We start from the raw sequence: 18,697 nt of genomic DNA on the forward strand, positions 1-18,697 counted from the left end.
GTCATTTAGCGGTCTGGTTTTGAGTCACAGAGATATCAATTTATCAATTTATGGAGCACAGCTTAGTAAATAAAAAACAAAACAAAAGATACTGATTTGCAAGCTGTTCAGCCAACACACACACACACACACACACACACACACACAGTTATGGGTGTGGGTGAGGTCATCAATCATGATGTAGATCAATGCAATATACAGACTGCCATAGTTTAAAGATGGTAAAACCACCACTACTATACAGGATATTAATATAAGAATGAAGCTTCCACAAACAATATTGTTGATATAAAGCAAACCACATGCAAATTTGTAGGATGAGGTGCAAAATGTATACATTTTTTGAGGAGGCAATAAAATTTCATTTAAAATTTAATTATTATAATTATTTAAATGTTATACTGTATAGGTTGTTTTGGAGCAAAAATCATATAACATAGGTAATCAACTGTCTTAGAAGCAAATTTAAGTGTACACACTCTCTCTCTCTCTCTCTCTATCTCTCTCTCTCTCTCTTTCTCTCTCTCTGTACACATACACACATAGCCACCCCTAACCTCAGTTCAGTTCCAGATCTGAGCACAAGGTGGGGATTTATTCTTACAGACAAAATCAAAAATACAATTTAGTAGTTAAGAATGCAAATTAAGTGACAAAAACAAAGTAACAAAATCAAACATACAAAGACTAGACTTAATTCTAGTGCAAAGTAAACAAAACTGTTTAAAGGGATGTAATTATAATCTAATGCTATGCTGAATGGTACAATTACCAGTACACCCTTAGTGGGGGAATAATTAAGATTCTATGAGGCAATACGTCAATGGCATTTCAGTTTAATGAGGCATGCACTCGTCTTTATGTGACATAGATTAAACCTCGGCTGCAGACTGAAAGCTGGGATAAATGTGATTGACAGCTAAACACTTGATACCGTATGACAACTTTCAGCGTGTTACATTTTTGTACCCCAAGGCACAGCCAGGCGCTGCACAGAGATGTTTTCATGTTTAGCTGTAATGCTTCTTGTGTCCAGATGCTGGAGGCTAGAACAGGTCATGACACCATCCTCTACAAACATGCTGCTGTTCTCACACTCCTTTACTCAGCTCTTACTAACCGATGTTACCAATGACAGAACATGAAGGTTCCTGCCCTCTCTCACTTTCAATGGTTGTTCCTTTTCGGGTAGGAAGGTCTCATATGTTCCAGCGTGCATAGATTAAAGTGACAGCTATGCTATCAATGCGTGGGCCACCCTGTTGTTTGCAGAGTTGTTAATTTGGTTGTGTGACACATACGCAAATAGGAATAGATACCAGCCACAGGAAGATGAATATATGATGGGGGTGTGTGAATATATAAGCCTCTGAAATCTAAAGCTGACTTGCACCGAGCACTTTTGGGAAACCCGTCAAATAGAGACACACGAAGCGTGTGTCAAACAGGCTCTGTTTTGTATGTGCAAAGGTTGCAGCCTGGTTCTGCTGAGAACAAGCATGCATCCGACCAAAAAAAGCAGACCGACAAGCCCACCAAAAGTCACCAACATAGCAGCACACACATATGCAGCCCCAGGCCCAGCACGGTACAGCCTAGCCCGACCCGACCCGGGACACCACAGATCAGCCCAGTGTTCCAAATCCAGCACCTGAAACTCTGCATCACCAAGGCCTTCAAAGCAGTGCCATAAAGATTAACACTTCAAAGCATTGACATAAAGATGCTAAGGCATGAACACTACTACATCAAGGTCATCGATGTCATTATGAAAGCCACATAATCTTTCCTACTTCCTTGGTACAAAAGGAGAACAGCTCAGCATACAGTGAACGTTGGTGTTTTCATTTTGAACTAAACACCATGACCTGAACATGTACTGACTCACAAACGGTGACACCGAACATCACGTTTGATGGCAGATAAAACGCAATGTGTCTTGTATGCATGTAACTTTGGTATGTTAGTCATAAACTGCACTGCATTACGTGGCATTATAACTCCACCATACCCTCAGTTCTCCTGACCTCATGTAAAGATGTTTGGTTCTCCAGGGTACTGTGATCAGAGCCCTGCCGCTGGAGGACTTGCTGAAGCATTAACTTCTGCACTCAGACAGAGGTGTTTCCAAGCTGAGAAATATCTTGATCAATACCCTAGGAAAGTCAGGACCATCCTGCTTACCTGCTGTATGCAAATTCTGTTCTTCTAAACACATCTATTACCATATTCAAAACACCTGTCATCACAGTTTATTTCATAACCAAATGTTAGGCACTGTATCAGATACACTAAATTCTGCTTCAGAGCACTGTTCTAAGTTAATAATCAACTGATAATAAGGAACCACTGCGTGAGACAGTACTGAGTTATAGCTCCCAGGAAACGATTCAGCTTTTGGAAGAGTTCTGTAAACCTCAAAACTCTCAGTTATCGTTGTTTCTGAGGCCTGTAAAACACAGTACTGTTTTAGACAGCTTCCTCGAAGAGATCTCTCCCTCTCTCGGTTACTAGGTCGATAATAACACAGGACAGACTCGTGTAAGAGGGTTCCTTTCTGACTAAAGTTATCTAGCTAACTGAAGGCTTTTGTCAAACAGACCTATGACTTGTGTCCTAAAAATACATACTTTGTGTTTAGGAGAAATTTTAAACGGCGACTTCGCAGCTTTCTAAGACCACAATCATGTTGTTTTCCTGTTTAAACAGTCAATGTAAAAAAAGTCTGCGCTGAAACCCCACTAACGTAAAATATTATATATTCCACATCACTACGAATTTAACGGCCAGTGTGAACGGCCACTATCAAACGCAAACTATTTCAGAAGTTCGACATTTGAATAATTTTTGTGTCTGTATTTGCTTTTGGGAAGTTTGTTTGATTGTGCCAAAGGAAAGCGCAGTAAGTACTCACAGCGTACTCGGATGAGATGACACTCTCCCCATCGCCGTTTCTCTCAGACAGACACCGCACTCGCTCAACGAACTTCACAAGATGTGCTTCCATGGTTTTAGGAAAGAAGTTTCTTTACTGCTTAGCAAAAAAAATGACGCAAACTGCTCCTACCTATTCGATGTAAAACTGGTCTAGTGTCATATTTTAAAGCATCGCCAGGTTAAGGCTTGGCACCTGTGCGCGAGCCTCGCGAACGTCAGCTGTCTTCAGCTCGTTAGAGCAGCACCAGTAGCACCAGCAGCACCAGTTGTGGGAAGTTCCCGTGCGCTCGTGCAGACAACGACTGAGCCGCTTTATGTTTTTAGACTACAATCAAATATTGGCCACGCCCTCTGGCCTGGTCCCGCCCAGAGAGCAGGTAACACCTTACAGCAGCACCTGTGCACCTTACAGTAGCTTTATAACCTACACTTGCTCGTTTACCAAAGCAAGACCGTGCCCCCAATATTCTGTCATTTTAGGTTGATTTCATGGTACCCATGGAGTGTTTCGGAACAGTGAGCCAATATGACCAGCAAGTTCCAACATGCATCTGTTTTTTTTGCCCTCGTGTAGGTTCGTGAACTAACATGTCTCCACCTTATACCAGAGAAGGCACTTTATTACAGAATATCCAATCCCAACCTTCCTGTCAAAATTGGTATAGGCTTCACCAAATAAAGCACTACGGATAGGTACAAAATGTTTGGCATCGGTGAAAATAATAAAATAATGTATTAATATTAGTTATTAATATTATTAATATTAATAAAATATTCAAACGTGGAATAGCCTACTTCATTCCAAATCGGTGGACTTTCGCTGGAATAAATGTTACTGATTTAAAACTTTTCTGCTATACGATCTATACGATCTCTATCTAAACATTTCACCTTTTTAAAGAGAACTGCCATTATAAATTGCACAGCACTCGGTTTGAAAAAAGAACCATAATCCGGTTTCTTCACTCCAACCACATTATAAGTTTAACCAATTATCATTTGACAAGACATAACATGAGTCTGGCCTCAATAACTGGCTGTTTGAACTCCAGTAATTGCGATTATCGTCAGCTATACACAAAAGGAAATTAATTAATCAAGATAATTACATAAAACATGCGCATTTTTTGTATCCTAAAGTGTGTTGTTTTAGTGTTGTTATTCCTTAAATCTTACATTTTCAAGATAGGTTGGTGTTTGACAGTTGAATGACCTTGCGTGCACGTCAGTGAAACGTGTAGCAAACAAGGCTGAGAGCACCAGCATGTGTAGAGAAGGAACAGTCTGACAAGTGTTTACCCAAGGTTACCGTGTTATAAATACATTGACATGTATAGAATTCAGCACTGCAAGCTATTATAATTTCATTACAATACGCAAACATGCAAACAAACAAAAGGTTTTGTCTTAATGAATGGCTTCATTTAAACTTTTTTCAATTTGCACATCAAACCTTAAATTTCTCACTTGTCCATGTGATTTCTATGTTAAAGGTGAATTTCACACTATTTTGAAAGCGTTGCAACACTGTTCAAATATGAAAGCATTCTGAATCCACATGTAGTGAATGTTGTCCTCTCCCTGGCCAGAAGTGATGGAAATATATGGCAGAGCATTTATTCTGTTGGATACTGCACAGCTCAGTGAATGTTCAGAGTGCTCTGTGAACCACACACATCGTGGGACAATCCCCCAGACTAACCTATAATGACCTGTCACAAAAGCTGAATTTTCAGCATCAGTGGAACTAGTGTTTTGTTAAAAGTACCCCATTTCCAGTGTGCACAGAGGAGAGACTTAGTTCGAGGGAAGTGAGTGTAAGACAGCATGCTGAGCAGACACTGCACCATTACGGCTGTGCTGCTGAGGTCACCACAGGTTCCCATGGAGCTCACACCAGAGTCGTTACTAGGAGAACGAAAACAGGGTGACACTCCCTCTACACTGGGGACTGATTGCGCAGCAATTTTCCATGTGTATCCAATCAAAATGAGGATGAGATGATGGACAGCTGGGGGTGGGTGGGGACAGGAAGAATGTTTATGCACAAGTCTGAACAAGAAAGGCTATTTATTCCCATTATGGCAACAAATAGTGGCTCAAAAAAATGGTCAAAAAAGTCCAGCATACTCATTTGCATTTTACATTACACACATCATTTAGGAATGCGTGCTGTGTATATTTTGGTCCTTTTAATGGTTTAAAAAAGCATCTGAACCTGTAGATTGAACAAAAAGAGAATATCAAATACAATATCAGAGTTAAATGTGGGAATTAAAACCTACACGCACATAAATATAGTGCAAACAACTTGTGGTAATTCAACACGGTTGATTTCTCCACGTTCTTGATGCGTTGATTTGCACTTGTCTCTGTGCAGGAAACATCTTTGGGGTTTGTGTTAATGTTGGCCACACAGTCGGTGTGCACTGCTGCTATGAGCTTAGTGCCTGTGTGTTTACTGCCGAGCTGTCAGCAAGCACGCACGCACACACACACACACACACACACACACACACACACACACACACACAAACACACATATTCTTGCCTCTGGTTGCAGAAATAACTACAGCCTGCTGTCTCCTGCCGTGGTGACATGAGATGAAGGTACTTGAGTGGGGGTTCTCACTCCCAGCCATCCAAAGCTCTTTGCAGGGTATCTTTCCTTTTGGCGCACAGGGAAGATATTTCCTCTTGCCTGCTTCCACCAGGAATGCAGGAATTACAGATCCAGCACGGAGATGTCTCCCCAAGCCTGGCCCTCTCCCTCATTGTCCCAGGCAGTTAGCCAGCTCCTCCCCAGGAGAAGATTACTGAGGAAGCTAACAGACCTTCAATGGCTCTGGAACCTAGATCTCTGCCCTCCAGACTGGAGAAGACTGGGGAATACTGGCCACTGATCAGAATGTAGGAGAAAACGTGGGGAGGGAAGCTGAACACAGAATGGTGTGCAGTGTAGGATTGAAAGCCCAAACATGTCATGAATGTCATGTTGGCATGGTGAGAGTGAGCTAAGACTCTTCTGTTACCTGCTGTTTGATTTGGCACACCACTCACACTACCATTAGCATAAACCATTTCACCACTGGTTAAGTTGTGGTGAATTAAACCCCAAAATACCACTTTGGTAATATTTGGGACATATTGGTGTGTGGGACACTAAACAATATTTTAAATTAGCCAAAGCACGTGATGTCAGAGACTTGTTAGGCATGCCCACATGAACCTCTGGGTCCATTTGGGTGAATGATTCTAGCCCCTTATGTAAAATGAAACCCTACAATACCACTATGGTAATATCTGGAACACATCTGATCCTAAACAATAAACGAGGGTTAAGTGAGAGAAACATTAATGAGACCACTTGACCATGTGAGGACTGAGGATTAGCAAGATTCTTAGCATTTTACAGATCACCAAACCTTTTTAAGCACATTCTAAGTGAGCATAATCACCTTGATTACCTTTGCTTCCATATGCACCTGCTGTGAAATATGCAGGTGCGTTTTATGCAAAACTCAAGCAAATGAGGCCAGACTGCCTGGTTAGTCAGACACTGGGGCTGCTGCCCATGAATGGAGCGTGTTGTAGCCTGGCAGAGCAGCGGTGGCACATGGTGTGTGTGAGATACCTGATGAGAGGACATTACTGCTTCTTTCTTCCAGTCACATTTGCTGAAGCTATTTAAAGTGCACGGGTGTGCAGCAGAAACAAAGGTGCTCATCCCCTCAAATGGTTTCTGGGAAAAGGCCATGGATGAGAGATTTTTTTTATTAGTGTGTGAAGAACTACACAGTTGCGAGGGGCCATGTCACTGACAAATCTGGGTGATTACATGGATGCCAATTTTCTTCAAACTAGCAACACTGTCAATAATCTGAGGGTTCAGTCCACTTGCAGTTTTTACAATGTGCAATGCTGATGCGGTCAGAGTGATGGGAAGTAGATCTATGTCATAATCACAGATCTAGAATAGAATATAGAATAGAAATATGTCATAATCTCATATCTAGAATAGATATATGTCATAATAATATATCTATAAATGTCAGGAATGTCACCTGATTGTGCCTAGTCTCAGCTGTTTCCTATCACCACGCCCACATTCCTGGCATATTTAGTCACTCCCGTCCCGCTTCCCAGATGCGAAGTATTGCCAACTATGTTGACTACCGAGTGTTATATTCTGGCTGTTCTCCTTCTGTGTACCGACCTCTGCTTGTTCCCTAGACCTCCTCTCCTGCCTGACCCACGGATACCTCCCGGACTCTGCTTACCCCCTACGACCTCGGACCGAAATGACTACCGTAACCCAGCGACACGCACTTACACCTACACCATTCAAAATAAAACATTGAGCTTTTGCACCAGGATCCCTCTCCGTGTCTTCCATTCGTTACAAAATACTTCACCTTTCGACATGGATCCTGCAGAAGCCCAAGCGCATATGGCTCATCAGGAGGCTACAATCGCTGCGATGTCGGAGAACATCAGGCAACTCACCTAGACTGCACGTACCCAGGAGGCTACCATCCGAGCGCTTTCTGAAGCCGTCCATCGAGTCAACACCGCCACAGCTCCTCCACCCACGACAGCAGCCATGTTGCCATCAAGTATTCCCGTTGCAGTTCCTGAGCGCTACGACGGATCCCCAAGAACGGTGCCGTAACTTTTTGATGCAATGTTCAATGTATTTTACATACCACACCGCACAGTTCCCTACCGAACGCCAGAAGGTGCATTTCATGCTGTCTTTCCTCACCGGAGAAGCAGGCGCCTGGGGTACAGCCCTCTGGGACAGTAAAGATCCCTCCTTAGAGTCAGAGGCTCTGTTCTCGACACTGTTCCATCTTCGATCACCCTGCAGCCGGACGCGATGTCGGTACACAACTATGCGACATTAAGCAGGGGAGACGCAGCGCTGCGGATTACGTCCGAGAGTTCCGCACGCTAGCCACAGGAAGCGGTTGGGGTGAATCCGCTCTGAAAACGGTCTTCCGTCGTGGGTTGAAGACTGAGTTGCAAGTAGAACTGGCCTGTCGAAGCGATGATCTGTCACTAGCGGATTTCATTCAAGCAGCCGTAAACGTGGACAAGGTGTTGACAACTCACCGTCCAGTTCCTGGAAAGACCCGCTGGACCACGCCCCCTGTGCAGTCATCCCGCTCCTTGGGTGAGACGTCACGCGATTTCCCAGAACCCATGCAGTTGGGCCGATCTCTGCTTACTCCACGGGAAAGGACTCGTCGCATCCGAGATGGTCTCTGCCTCTACTGCGGTGAGGAAGGCCATTTCCGTGACAGGTGCCCTGTACGTCCATCCCGTTCCAGAGGGGGTTCTCCCTCGCGAGACAACGTAAGCATACCGTTACTTTCTGTATATGGTAAATCCCAGCTTAACCTACCCGTACAACTCACCTGGGGCGGTAATACACATAACCTCTCCGCATTAGTAGACTCAGGCGCTGGAGGTGACTTCCTGGACATAGACCTAGCTAAGGCACCACATATTCCCACAGAGCCATTGCATTCCCCTCTCCGAATAAATTCAGTAAGTGGCCAACCCATTGGTAAAGGGACAGTGAACATGCGCACCAAACCGTTGATTCTTCAAGTCGGGTTGTTTCACTCCGAAGCCAGACAGTTCTACCTAGTGTCCTCGCCCAGAGACCCCATCATACTCGTCTTCCCTTGGCTGTCAACACACGACCCTTTACTCTCATGGAAAAACAGGGAATTAGTAGGATGGCAATCACACTGTTTAACGCATTGTATGCACTTACCACTGCGATCCACGTCTGTTGAAAGCCCTGACACACCCCTTTCCGAGACCGTGCCTGTGCAATATCTGGAATACAAAGAGGTGTTTAACAAGGACCGTGCCAGTCTGCTTCCTCCTCACAGGTCCTGTGATTGCGCCATCGATTTCCTTCCCGGTACAACCTTACCGAAGCGGACCAAGCCGTATCCCCTCTCTCGGCCAGAGGATGCCGCCATGGAGTCGTATGTCACCGAAGCCCTCCAGAAAGGATATATCCGACCTTCAACATCACCCGTGGCAGCTGGGTTCTTCTTCATCGAGAAAAAGGGAGGAGGCTTACGTCTCTGCATCGATTACCGAGCCCTGAACGCCGTTACCTCCAAGTTCGCCTACCCCCTGCCATTCATCTCAGCGTCTCAGGAGCAGTTAATGGGAGCTACTATCTTCACGAAACTGGACCTGAGAAGCGCGTATAACCTGATCCGGATCCGCGAGGGCGACGAGTGGAAAACCGCCTTTGTAATTGCCCGAGGCCATTACGAGTATTTAGTCATGCCATATGGACTGTCAAACAGCCCCTCAGTATTTCAGGCATTCATGGATGAGATCTTCCGGGATATGATTGATCGGTTCGTGTTTGTTTATATAGATGACATCCTGGTCTATTCCCCTTCCGTTTCGGACCACGTCCGTCACATTTCAGCGGTCTTGCAGCGCTTACATGAGAACGGCCTGTACGTTAAAGCGGAGAAATGTGAATTCCACGTCTCCACCGTCTCTTTTCTCGGGTGTACCCTCTCCCCGGGCCGTGTGAGCATGGACGTTGATAAGGTGGAAGCCGTGACGAGTTGGCCGGTGCCCCGTTCCACTAAGGACCTACAACGGTTTTTGGGGTTTGCTAACTTTTGTCGTCGGTTCATTAGGGGCTTCGGTTCCGTGGCAGCCCCTCTCACCGACCTCCTGAAGGGGGGGAAACAGCACCCGTTCTCGTGGACTCATAAGGCGGAACATGCTTTTAATGCACTCAAGACGGCGTTCACCAGTGCCCCCATCTTACACCTTCCAGATCCCAAACTGCCTTTCATAGTGTAGGTCGATGCATCAGAAGTAGGTGTAGGAGCGGTCCTCTCGCAGAGACAGGGAGAACCGCCGAAGTTGTTTCCCTGCGCTTACTTTTCAAAGAAACTGACTCCAGCAGAGATTAACTACGACGTGGGGGACCGTGAGCTCCTGGCCATGAAACTTGCGCTTGATCAGTGGCGTCATTGGCTAGAGGGTGCAGAACATCCTTTCCTAGTGTACACCGACCACAAAAACCTGGAGTACGTCAAGTCCGCCCGACGCCTAAACCCATGACAGGCAAGGGTTTAGAATCGAGTTCTTTTCTCGATTTCGCTTCACCGTGTGTTATAGACCCGGCTCCAAGAACGTCAAAGCAGACGCGCTGTCTCGCATCTACGAGAAAACATCAAGTAACGGAGTACCTGAGCGCATTCTCAAGGAATCCTGTTTCATCGACCTGATCCGATGGGATGTACAGGCAGAAATGGACAAAGCGCTCCAAACAGACCCAGGTCCTGCAGACCGTCCCGAAGGTAAGCAGTATGTTCCTGTATCCCTAAGAGGACGCCTCCTTCAGCTAGCCCATGACACGCCCAGTACCGGACACCCAGGCATAACACGCACGAAACACCTTATCGCTCAGAAGTACTGGTGGCCTTCGTGGGAGGACGACATCCGCGATTATATACTTGCATGTACAGTATGTGCTCAATCACGCACTCCCTGTACACTTCCCACAGGTAAACTCCTTCCATTGCCTATTCCTCGTCGACCATGGTCTCACTTGGCGGTTGACTTCATCACCGACCTACCTGTCTCGGGGGGTAACACTGTTGTTTTCGTCATAGTAGACAGGTTCTCCAAGATGTGCCGTCTGATCCCTCGTCCCAAACTGCCTACAGCCATGGAAACAGCCTCCGACATCTTCCATTACGTCTTCCGCTTCTACGGACTACCTGAAGACATAGTATCTGACTGAGGAGTACAGTTCACGTCACGCGTCTGGACCCAGTTCTGTAAAGCACTCGGAGTTACAGTCAGCTTAACCTCGAGCTACCACCCCCAGTCAAACGGTGAGGTCGAGCGGTATAACCAGGAATTAGGTCGGTTTCTACGTCAGTACTGCACATCACGGAGAGACTGGCATAAATACCTCCCCTGGGCAGAATACGCCCGCAATTCCATCATCCACTCATCGACTAAGCTCACTCCGTTCCAGTGCGTTTATGGTTATCAGCCCCCGTTCTTCCCGTGGGACGAAACCCCCGCTGATGTTCCTACCTTGGACAACTGGTTAAAGAATAGCGCACGAACCTGTGAGCTTGCTCACGTACAGTTACGACGGGCTCTCCATAAACGTTGCATGAACGCAGATCGCCGCCGTCTCCCCGCCTTGATATATCACCCGGGTCAACGCATGTGGCTCTCCACCAGGAATCTTAACCTGCGCCTGCCCTGCCGTAAACTCAGTCCCCGTTACATCGGGCCGTTCAAGGTTCTCAAGAGAGTAAACGCTGTCACAATATCGTATCAATCCCACGTTTCATGTCTCTCTCCTTAAACCTGTCCATTACAGCCCCATGTCAGTCTCCACCGTACCGGACCGTCCCCCGGAGCCGCTGGACATCGACGGTCGACCGGCGTACCTGATCCGCGAGCTGTTGGAAATCCCGACGTCGACGTGGTGGTCTTCAGTACCTCGTCGACTGGGAGGGCTTCGGACCCGAAGAGAGAGCCTGGGTGCCTGCGCGCGACATACTCTGTCCCTCACTCATCACGGACTTTCACGCCGCGCATCCTCACTTTCCTGCTCCCCGGGGCCGTGGCCGGCCGCCTTCTCGTCGTGGAGCGTCTAGAGACACTCCGTTGAGGGGGGGTAATGTCAGGAATGTCACCTGATTGCGCCTAGTCTCAGCTGTTTCCTATCACCATGCCCACATTCCTGGCATATTTAATCACTCCCGTCCCGCTTCCCAGACGCGAAGTATTGCCAACTATGTTGACTACCGAGCGTTATATTCTGGCTGTTCTCCTTCTGTGTACCGACCTCTGCTTGTTCCCTAGACCGACCTCCTCTCCTGCCTGACCCACGGATACCTCCCGGACTCTGCTTACCCCCTACGACCTCGGACCGAAACGACTACCGCAACCCAGCGACACGCGCTTACACCTACACCATTCAAAATAAAACATTGAGCTTTTGCACCAGGATCCCTCTCCGTGTCTTCCATTCATTACAATAATAGAATCTAGAATAGATCCATGTCATAATAATAGATCTGTTATAGAATCTAGAATAGTTCTGTCATAATCACAGATCTAGAATAGAATCTAGAATAGATCTATGTCATAATAATATATCTATAATAGACCTGCGTGAAGCTGCCCCCCCCCCCCCCCCAAACCCAAAATGCTGAAATAACACTGCAGTTAGTTTGTGCCTGTTTGTGCTGTAAATATTTGTTTGTGCTATTAAGGCTTTTGAGTAATTAAAAAATACATTTTCTGACCTGTGATGTCACGCAGCCCCCCCCTCCACCTCCAAAGTAGTCTCATTCGTTTGTGCTCATTTGTGCCATCAAAATTAACACTTCAATCACTTGCTTTGTAAAGTTACAGTTGTTTTATATTTCACACGCATGACGTCACCAGCCCCCCCTCCACGTCCAAATCACTCCAAACTGATCTCATTCGTTTGTGCTACGTTTGTGCTTGTTTGTGCTGTTAAAATGAATGTTTGTGCTTAACGTTGAGCGCACCTGTCACATGTTTAACTATAGCTATACAATAGAATGGGCTGGATGATGCTGGAGTACAGAAGGGACAAGAAGTGAGGGGTAACAGAGAAGGCAGAGTTTCTGGATTACATCAAAGCTTCTGTTGAGAGATTTATGAGGATCTTAATGTTCCCTTATGCAGATCAACCACATCTTTGTCTAGAAGGCCTCTGTCCAGAAATCTTCAGAGGTGTTGTGGGCAGTGGAAAAGATCAGAAACTGTCCTGTTGCTTCACTGCTAAATTGCCAGAGCCAGCTCCAATGACTCCAATGTTTTATGTTGACCTCTTGAAAGTTTCTGCAACATACGAAGCAGGGCATCCACATTCAGGGACCACTCCTTCTCCTGGCCATCTATCTGTTTAGCTCAATGCATTAACATTTAAACATTCGTTCGCGATAGGACGTTCCCAGCAGGTCCCCTCGAAGTCCTGGCGGTACGTTCCCAAAGACACATTCACAGGACGTTCGGTGATGTCCCCGTATAGTCGTTGAATTAACATTATTTTTGTTACCTTTAGAGAACGTTTGAGAACGTCCAGACGTGGTCCCCTGATGGTTGTCATGGTGCGTGCGTGAAAGGCAGTCAGCTGATTTCAATTTTTACTTGGGGGGGTGGATGAACGTAAGAATGTTGAGTGTAAGTTGTCGACGGGTGGGCGGGGGGGCAGTGTCAAATGGAGACTTCGGCTCTGTTCGAAATAGCCTACTACATACTGGATACTGCATACTGGACTCAGTATATACTGGATACTGCATACTGGTCCTCGTAGTAGCATGCAGTACAGTTTCCAGTATGCGACAAAAGCAAAGCATACTAAAGGGGTCACGTGAACGTAGCGTTGCATGATGGGATGCAGTACACCACGAAGATAGCTCTGTTCGCGTACTGGAATATTTTGCGGAAGGAGTAGGTCATCCGGGTATGTTTCGCGTACTGGAAAATTTCATTTTGGTCACATATTTTTGGTGTGGCGAATGTAAGTTGTCGGGGGGGGGGGGGGTGAATTTTAAATCCACCGTAAAATTGACACAAAGTAGTATATCGCAATCTATCGATCGCCGGTGGTTGGCGCCAGAGCGAACTAGTAACTCATTGAATCATAGTATATGTAGATCAGAGGTAAATAAACTACTTTTTTTTTTCTGCGTGAGATATCGCAAGTGTGGCTTGAGAGCGTGTGAAAACGGTCAAATGCATGTGTCTCACGCTCAATGAGTGAGACTTGAGAACACTGGCTATATGTAACGCAGCTCGCGCTGCGGAGTGAGGAGATGGACACAAACGCTGAGGAGAGCGAGATTTATTAAAGGGAATACCAAAACCATGATCGAATGGACAGGCGTGGGTCAAACCGGGAGGGCAGCCAGAACAAGACAAGTAAATGGGCATATCCAGACAGGGAACTTAAAACACGACGGGGAAACTCACAGACCAGGCAGGGACAAACGGATAACGGAAAACACAGAGCTTGAAACGGGAATACAACGAACAGGAATTCAAACAGCCTGACAGCACAAACCAACTGATAACCAGGCTGGGGGGAATACAGGGATTATAAGGACATTGAACTAACAGGACACAGTTGAGGACGATGATGACACAGGCGTGGCAGACAGACAGAGACCGGGCCTACATACAAGCAAGGCGGGGCTAACGGGCAAAGAACAACAGGGCCACGGGGAACAGAGACACTGGAGTGACAGCAAAGGGAGGGGGGCGTAGCCATACGTGACACTATAATTTTAAATAATCCTGGCCCAGCATCATTTTATGTCTCAAATCTAACAGGAAACATGGCATATTGAGTAAAGCGCACAGGTGAAATGGTTCAGAGGGGCAAGCTCAGAGGCCTGCTGTATGCCTGTAAGGTCCTGGGCCAGGCAAAACTCAAAACTCAACTTGCCCCTCCGAACAATTTCACCTGTGCGCTTTACTCAATATGCCATTTTTCCTGTTAGATTTGAGACATAAAATGATGTCGGGCCAGGCCAAAATGAGGTTTCTCTTACAGATAGTAACCATTTACGTATGATGCATGTGTTGCTTGTCTGGCCTTATAGGCATACAGCAGGCCTCTAAACTTGCCCCTCTGAATCATTCAGTGCACTTTCTGTGCACTTAACTACTCAATATGCCGTGTTTCCAGATAGATTTGAGGTATAAAATGATGTTGGATCAGGCTAAAATCAGGTTCCTCTCTTAAGGAGTGACCTGTTCTTCATGATGCATTTGTTATTTTTCTGGCCCACCATCAATAAGGCCTTCAGTAAGCCTCTGAACCTGCCCCTTTAAATTTGTTCACCCCACTGCTCAATATGCCATGTTGTGTGCTGGTATTTCTTCTTCCAATTAATTTGTGTTCTAGATCAGCATTTCTATGTTTTTAGTTTTCAAATCTAAGAATATGTTTCCTTACGTTAGAAATGCTGACGAATTCAATCATCATGTACAAATCGCATACAATTGGAACGACTTGAAATAGAAACCATTTTACATAAGGAATGCTTTCATTATATATGTATATATTTTTTTTCTACATTCACAAAATCAAAATGTTTGCTCCTATGCTTGTTTGTTTAATATATCTCTTTTAAACAAAGTGCGCAGCAAACACGCATCGTCAATACAACCTTTTTGAATAAGGAACCAACTTCAGCCGCCGAATAAGGAGCTGCGAATAAGTAACCAAACGAATCTCAAACTGCGAAGATTGTGGAGTGTAGTGGAGTGTAGTGGAGTGTTGTGTACGATAAGCCCATCTCAGCAACGCGATCGCTCTTTCTCACGCTGTACGCACGAGAACATTGTTCGTTTTTTCTATACTGTATTAATGATCAAAGCGTATCTAAATCTAGGGTCACGCTTAACGATGAAAGCTGCTTTACGACGGACATTTCAGTCTCTAAACCCGTTGTTAAGTGGGACTCATTGTACATTTAACTGAACTGATCAGTTTCTGAACGATACCTGACAGTGCAGAGTTCATGCCTGTAAGGTCTTTCGGCCGGTATTGTGTTGAATTCGTTTATCCGCGCATAAAGACGCTACAGATTATATTGTCGATTTATGTTTCTATGCATAAATAAGAGCTAGACTTTAATTATCCATCACAGCAAACGGCACCACATTATCTATGTCGAAACCCACACTGGCTCAAGGGTGTTAATTATTTTAAATAAAATACACACTGGCTATACGAAGTTCACCTCTGACCACGACTTTGCAGTATTACAGCGGTATTATGTCTAAATATCTAGTTAGGACAAAACTAGAGTGCTCAATGAACTAAGTTAAAATCACTGTAACTCCGGAATATCATCTTTAGCGTTTTTATGCGTGTGCAAGCGAGGGGAGTAATTCGGTTCGGGAATAAGTAGCGGTTTATAATCTGGAAAATACGGGTAGCAATCGCGGGGGCTCCGCTGTGGCGGGTCGAGGTCGTTCCGCTCTTCAGCGCTGTTTGCAGGGTTCATCCACCTTTACAAGGTGGAATTCAAGCACATGTACGGAACTTTCAAGGTCCATTTTCAATATTGTCTAGCACCTTCAGCTTAATTAAGTTAAGCACATAGTCATCTGTAACTGCACCAGCCTCGATTTGTCCAATTAGACTGTTTATTTCCTCTTTTATTCTGTTGTGAAAAGACATTTCTGCTGCTTTCAAGTCCAACTATGAGCGATTGCTTCTGACTGGAGTCTAAGCCCCGCCCCAAATTCAGGCGAGCGTTCCTATTGGACAGTGATTAGATTTCATTCTGGCACAAATACAGCTTTGCAGAGACACACAGTGGAATACAATGACGTTCAGTCGATTGCATTTCAAGGTGGCTTCAGGCACAAATTCAGCGTTTCTTTCTTTAAATACAAATCCACAAACTGGAGCTTTTACTTTTCATTGTGGCATGTTTTCATCACATCAGTGTTGAAATCAATCCCGTGATCATTACATTTAAAGGAGACATTTATGTCTGAAATACAGTACAATGAAAAGCAATACCTCTGTGCCGTGATTACATTTCGAGCTGTATTATATGCAATTCTGACACAAATTCAGCTTTTTGGTTTTGAATGCAAATTCGTGTGTATTGTTTTTCAATAAAGAGATAAAGTGCATTGAAATGTAATGTAATAGTGCTTTTGCATTTCATTTTGGCACATATTCTGCATGTTTGTATGGAAAAGCAATGCATTTTGTGGATTGCATTTCGATTTTTGCCTAATAGCGATTACATTTCGAATTGGCACTGAATCCTCTCCATATATTTAAACTTGTTGATTTGTCATTGCGAAGTTTTGTTTCTGCCTCAAAACATTTCAAACTGTTTAATTGCCTGATGTTGTCTTCCTGGTTAGTACCTGCCTGTTTTTGACGACATTTTTGGACGAATGAATAAATAAATAAATAAATAAATAATAATAATAATAATAATAATAATAATAATAATAATAATAATAATTAATACCTCTTTCAAACCCTCATCCAATGCCAAAGAGTTGTTTGTACTTTTTTATTGTATTGTGTTTTTTGAACTTGAAATACAAAGGCAGGTTGAAGATATTACGTTGATTCACCGTTAATAGTTCAACGTTTGCGCAATCATTTAACATTAAACGTTGTTTCAACGATGAAACAACAACAGACAGTATTTAAACCATGTTTCAACCATATTTCAACGTTGAAGGTCAGTCGTGTGCCAGCTGGGAGATAACAAAGGACAGGGGATAAAACAAATACAAGAACTCAGAACAAGGCAGATAAACACACAACCACCACAATGACTTCCAAAGAGGAACTGAAACACAGGGAGTACAAGTACCAAACAAATCAAGACGAACTAGAAACACCTGAGCTGAAAGCAAGGAGGGACAAACAGGACAAGGTGAACAACAGAAGATACGGACTGGACTAACTGGGGAATGGAAAAGAAAAAAATTTAAAGATTGAACTGAAATTTTAGATACTTTTTATGACATTTCAAAGCTTTGATTAATACATTTAAATAAGACTTGTTTCCTTTCTGCTGTTGATTCTTTTTGTTTTCCTAACTCCACTGAAAGTCTCTTTATTGGAGGATGTGAGACAGAACTTAGTGATTATTTCTCCTCTTGGTCATTCTGGGTGAGTTCTTCAGAAAATTAAATAAAGTAAACATTTTGGTAACAGATTGTGATTCGTAACTTACTCTGTATGCGTGTGTAATGCCTTCTCGTGCCAACTTTTGTGTATTTAAATTGGAGAATATCGGATGGCAACACAGAACATTAATATCTAGATGTAATATGTATTTGATGATTTAGAAAAGAAATTCTCCTGAATAACAATTGTTGTTTTTTCTAAGGCTGGGCTACAAAGAGGAAGTAAACTAGTGGTGGCCTTAGATTTTTCAATGTGCAGTTAATGTACCTCAGTTCATGGTGTCAGTTTTGCTATGAGATTATATGACCGAAACTTCATTTCCACATTGCCTGAGTGATTTCATTGGACGGCTGGGTGGGAAAAGTATCAACATGTATTTTAATAGGTATCAATGCGTAATAAATTTCTGTTGTTGGCAAAATATGAGTTTCAACCATGGTACTATGGTGTATGTGGTATAGTTTTACAAAACATTTTTATCTGAAAATTATATCGCCACAAACCCTGTCTATGTGTATTTGTTGTGTTGTCACAAGGGTCCAGAATCGATGTACACTTGGAAATATGAAGTCAAGTATTGACAATTTTATTGTCAATTCTGCATATGTACAGGACAAAGAGAATCAAAATGTTGCACTGAGTAGGTTAAATTTCTGATTAAACATTGCCTACTAAATACTTTGAAAGAGGTGAACATTTTATTTGTGTAAAATGTCAGTAATTATAAAATATTACATTACAGCTTACCTGCATCACAATGGTGTTGCAGGCCTGCCCGTGGCCTGTTTAGCTTATTTTAATAGACACATCGTAATTTTAGGTACAGCCACATTTCTAGAATGCAGTTCAGTTACTTTGTTAGAAAACCAACAAGCAAAAATAATATGCAACAAAACCTTTTGTTCAATATTTATTTTACACAGGTTTTACAGTGACAACCCTCTCCAGTCCGCTAGGGGCAGCCTACAGGAATGGCGCCGTTTGTCTGCTCACTTACGAGGAAGGGTTTGAGGGGCC

General features: G+C 44.1%; 1 protein-coding gene across 2 annotated transcripts in view; it reads right to left on the reverse strand.

The window, feature by feature from the left end:
* Positions 1 to 3,238, reverse strand: part of ptpn18 (protein tyrosine phosphatase non-receptor type 18) — a 101,128-nt gene extending 97,890 nt beyond the window's left edge. For both annotated transcript variants that reach the window (XR_013130578.1, XM_077004077.1), the window contains exon 1: positions 2,915 to 3,238. Coding sequence is in view for 1 of the 2 variants with exons in the window: in XM_077004077.1 (XP_076860192.1) it covers positions 2,915 to 3,007 (93 nt within the window). In the remaining variant the exon portion in view is untranslated. The remainder of the gene's footprint in view (positions 1 to 2,914) is intronic.
* Between the last annotated feature and the right edge of the window lie 15,459 nt (positions 3,239 to 18,697).

The sequence above is a fragment of the Brachyhypopomus gauderio genome, chromosome 4 (genome assembly GCF_052324685.1).
Source record: "Brachyhypopomus gauderio isolate BG-103 chromosome 4, BGAUD_0.2, whole genome shotgun sequence".
Lineage (NCBI taxonomy): Eukaryota > Metazoa > Chordata > Actinopteri > Gymnotiformes > Hypopomidae > Brachyhypopomus > Brachyhypopomus gauderio.